The sequence below is a fragment of the Arachis ipaensis genome, chromosome B5 (assembly GCF_059453495.1).
Source record: "Arachis ipaensis isolate K30076 ecotype BB chromosome B5, ASM5945349v1, whole genome shotgun sequence".
Classification (NCBI taxonomy): domain Eukaryota; kingdom Viridiplantae; phylum Streptophyta; class Magnoliopsida; order Fabales; family Fabaceae; genus Arachis; species Arachis ipaensis.
In genome coordinates, this window is record NC_142440.1 from 157,769,545 (window position 1) to 157,773,065 (window position 3,521).

At 30.7% G+C, this 3,521-nt stretch overlaps 1 protein-coding gene across 1 annotated transcript; it reads right to left on the reverse strand.

Moving 5' to 3' along the window:
- Nucleotides 1–442: 442 nt before the first annotated feature.
- Nucleotides 443–1,800, reverse strand: LOC107641519 (uncharacterized). Its single transcript, XM_088487519.1, has 3 exons — nucleotides 1,671–1,800; nucleotides 1,254–1,413; nucleotides 443–668 (listed from the first exon to the last, which is right to left on the reverse strand). The coding sequence occupies exons 1-3, from the start codon at nucleotides 1,798–1,800 to the stop codon at nucleotides 467–469; spliced, it is 492 nt and encodes a 163-aa protein (XP_088343645.1). The 3' UTR covers nucleotides 443–466.
- Nucleotides 1,801–3,521: the final 1,721 nt, after the last annotated feature.

Sequence of the window (3,521 nt, forward strand, 5' to 3'; positions counted from 1 at the left end):
TTTGGCTCACCCCAAGGTATGGATCTTTCCATAGATCGGTATAAGGTACTTAACACGCTTCCTTCTCTCTTACATTTACATCTACCTTTCTGTAACCTTGGAAATGTTTCATCACTTGTTTCTGATCCTATTGTTCTTCTCACAAATCTCACTCGTCTCCAACTCTTCAGTCTTGCATGGAATAAACTCTGTGCTGCCTGAGATGGTTGCCTGAGATGTCAATGTCTTTGATGGAAGTAGTGTTCTGAAAAGCATGTAGGACTGATGAATGTTGATTAAGATCATTCCATGCAAGACTGAGGAGTTGGAGACGAGTGAGATTTGTAAGAGGAACAATAGGATCAGAAACAAGTGATGACACATTTCCAAGGTTACAGAAAGGTAGATGTAAATGTAAGAGAGAAGGAATCGTGTTAAGTACCTTATACAGATCTATGGAAAGATCCATACCTTGGGGCGAGCATACCTAGCTATCAGCACCACTATCTTGGTGCAAGTTTTCCTTTATGAAGTTCACGACAACTGAGATTAACTCATCTTGATGATTAGTATATAGATGATTAGCACCTTCTATGATATGTAACTTGTGGTTTGGTATAATCTTGGCAAACTCCAATGCATCTTGAACAGGAATAACAGTCTCTGAAGAACCATGAACTGTAAGGACCCTGTCATACATTATGTGATTTCAGATTAGCTACATCTATGTGTTAAGGTTAATTTCATACCATTACTACTAATTTTCACTTGCAGTATAACCTTCCAAGCAAAATCATCTTTCACGTACGGAATTATATATATCACACTCATTCATAATTTGTCTACTCGAAATAACTCCTCTATGTTCTTTGCACGGTAGATTATGTTTTTGTTACATTCTGCAATGAATTCACCACTTGATTAGGGGGAATCAAAATGAAACAATTTTTTATTTGTCACATAAGATATTTAACCTTGCAAGCTGCCTCTCTGATTTTTAGTCATTATCCTACATTTCATTGCCTCTGCTTTATAATTTTTTATTTTTTAAACAGAGACCATGTAAATTCAACACACAAATTTATGAACCAAAGAATGTGCAACAAGTGGCAGAAGGGTGATTAAAACTTACTGCAATAGCAAATTCCCTCATATTCATATAATCATAAAAATGAGAAATTTATGGACACTGAATTTTTTGTTAAATATCTCTCACTACCTCATCCAATCTTAGAGGAATTGAAACAGCATGATCAATTGACAAGTTACCTGACCTATTCTTCACATCAATGAAACCGTCCTTCTTAATTCTTTTCATATAACCTTTTCCAAGTCTTTCTTCAACTCCTATCTTCAGATCATAGCGTCCAGAGATGTTGACAACTAATTTAACATCGTCATATTTAGAAGCATAAAGAAGCACCACTCCGCCTCCTGCACCAAGAGTCCAAGATACAGCAACAGTTAAATTATAAGTACAGTTTGTATAAAAATAAAAATAAAAAAATTAAAAGAATAAATTTATGAAGATGCACCAGTTATTTGGTTCTCAAAACCACACCAATAAGTTACGTTTCATCAAGTACAAATAGAAAGAAAATGACCATTCACATTGAGTAAGAGTGGAGCGCATTTCATCAATCTTACCTCACCCCATATGAAACTTGGTTTAAGGAAATATAACAAAGTACTGTGTAATACTACTTTTCTTAATACTATATCAAAACGGATGACCATCACCGAGTTCCTCTCTAGCTTATCTTTGCCTAGAATCTCAGAAATATAAGCTGAAGTTTCAATTTCAACATACATGTCAACCATGGCGAATTCAGTGACAAATCCAGAAAATTTTGATAGTAGAGACAGAATATATATAATACGATAATAATTTTTATAAAAAATATTACATGTACATAAAAAATTAACTACCAAATTACTTATGTATATTCTTACGAATAATTATTTTTTATGCACGTGTAGCATAACTATAACTATTATTATTATTATTATTATTATTATTATTATTATTATAGAATATGATCAATATTTAAAATATCTATTTATCAAATTAAAATACTAAAACACTAATTTAAATAATAACATATAATTTAAAATTCTATTTTTTTTAAGTTTTATATTTTAAAAAAATTAAATAATCTTTTTCTTAACAATACAATTGAAATATCTTTTTATCTACATATATCACTAAATGATCATTTAAAAATTTATATCCCATACAATTAGGTCTTGATGATATTCATAGTTCAAAAAATTCTTTCAATTAATGCAGTTGTCATAGAAAAACTAAAACTAAATTCAAAAGAAGAAACATCGATGGATCAATAATATTTTTTCAAGTTGATTTCTAAAAAAGAATATTAATCTCATTTAAATTTAAAAATTGATCATTATAACACATTCAATATGAAATTCTCAAATTGAATATCAAGTTTCGAAAATTGAGTAATACTAGAGTGAGACCCGCGCAATGTGCGGAGAGGTAGATTATTTATACTATATAGTATATTTTAATAAATGTTATATTAAAAATATTTTAGAGAACATATTATAAATAGATTTTAAATTTATTTATTTTTAAAAAAGACATAGGTTATTTATATTAGAATTATACAAAACTGCATTTTTATTTTTTTTTCATTTTTGATTTGCATTAATGGCTACACTTTGTCTTTTCTTGTGGTTTTTTGTTTGTAAATAATTAAAAAAAATAAATGAATGAGAATGAAAAACATATAAAAATGTTAATTAAATTTAGGAAATTTTTGACAATTAGTATGAGAGATTAAGAAATGAAGAGTAGTAAAAGTCTTAACATGTATAAGTTGTAGAATTTGAATATTTGTAACTGAAATTTTTTATAATTATTATTATTATGACACTTTTAATGTATATTTATTATATTTAATTAGTACTTGATGTTTCAATTGAATAATAATAGATAAGAGTTTTTTTGTTTTAATTTTTTTAAAATATTTTACTAAATAGTAATTGGTTGATTTTCATCTTTTGCCAAGTCATTAGAACTGCTGATGTAACATCGTTAGCAAAGAAAAGATTGGAGAGAGTTGGTATCAGCTTTTATATATTATAAATAGATTATCTTTCAAATTAAATTTTAAATATTATTTTTTGTTTGAAAACAGAACCGGACCGGCCGGTTCAACCGGATTAACTGAGAATCGGTCACCTAGTCAATCCGGATAAAGTCAGAAACTGCTTGACAAAAAACCGGTCGAACCGGCGGTTTACCAGTAAACCGGTAGAACCGTCCGGTTTTTAGCGGGTTTTTGGTTTAAAAATATAACCCTAAACGGCGTCGTTTTGTATCTACCCCTCTCTCTTCTCTCTCACTCTCACATTCACCAGAATCCCTAATTTAACCAACTAACCCTATCACAGCCCCCAGCCGCCGCCACTCTTCTCTTCCTCATCGTCTCTGTGCTCGTCGCGAAGCCCCACCAGCCACCGTCACCCCCAGCCGCCGCCATTGTTCTCCTCCTCACCGTCTTTGTGCTCGTCGT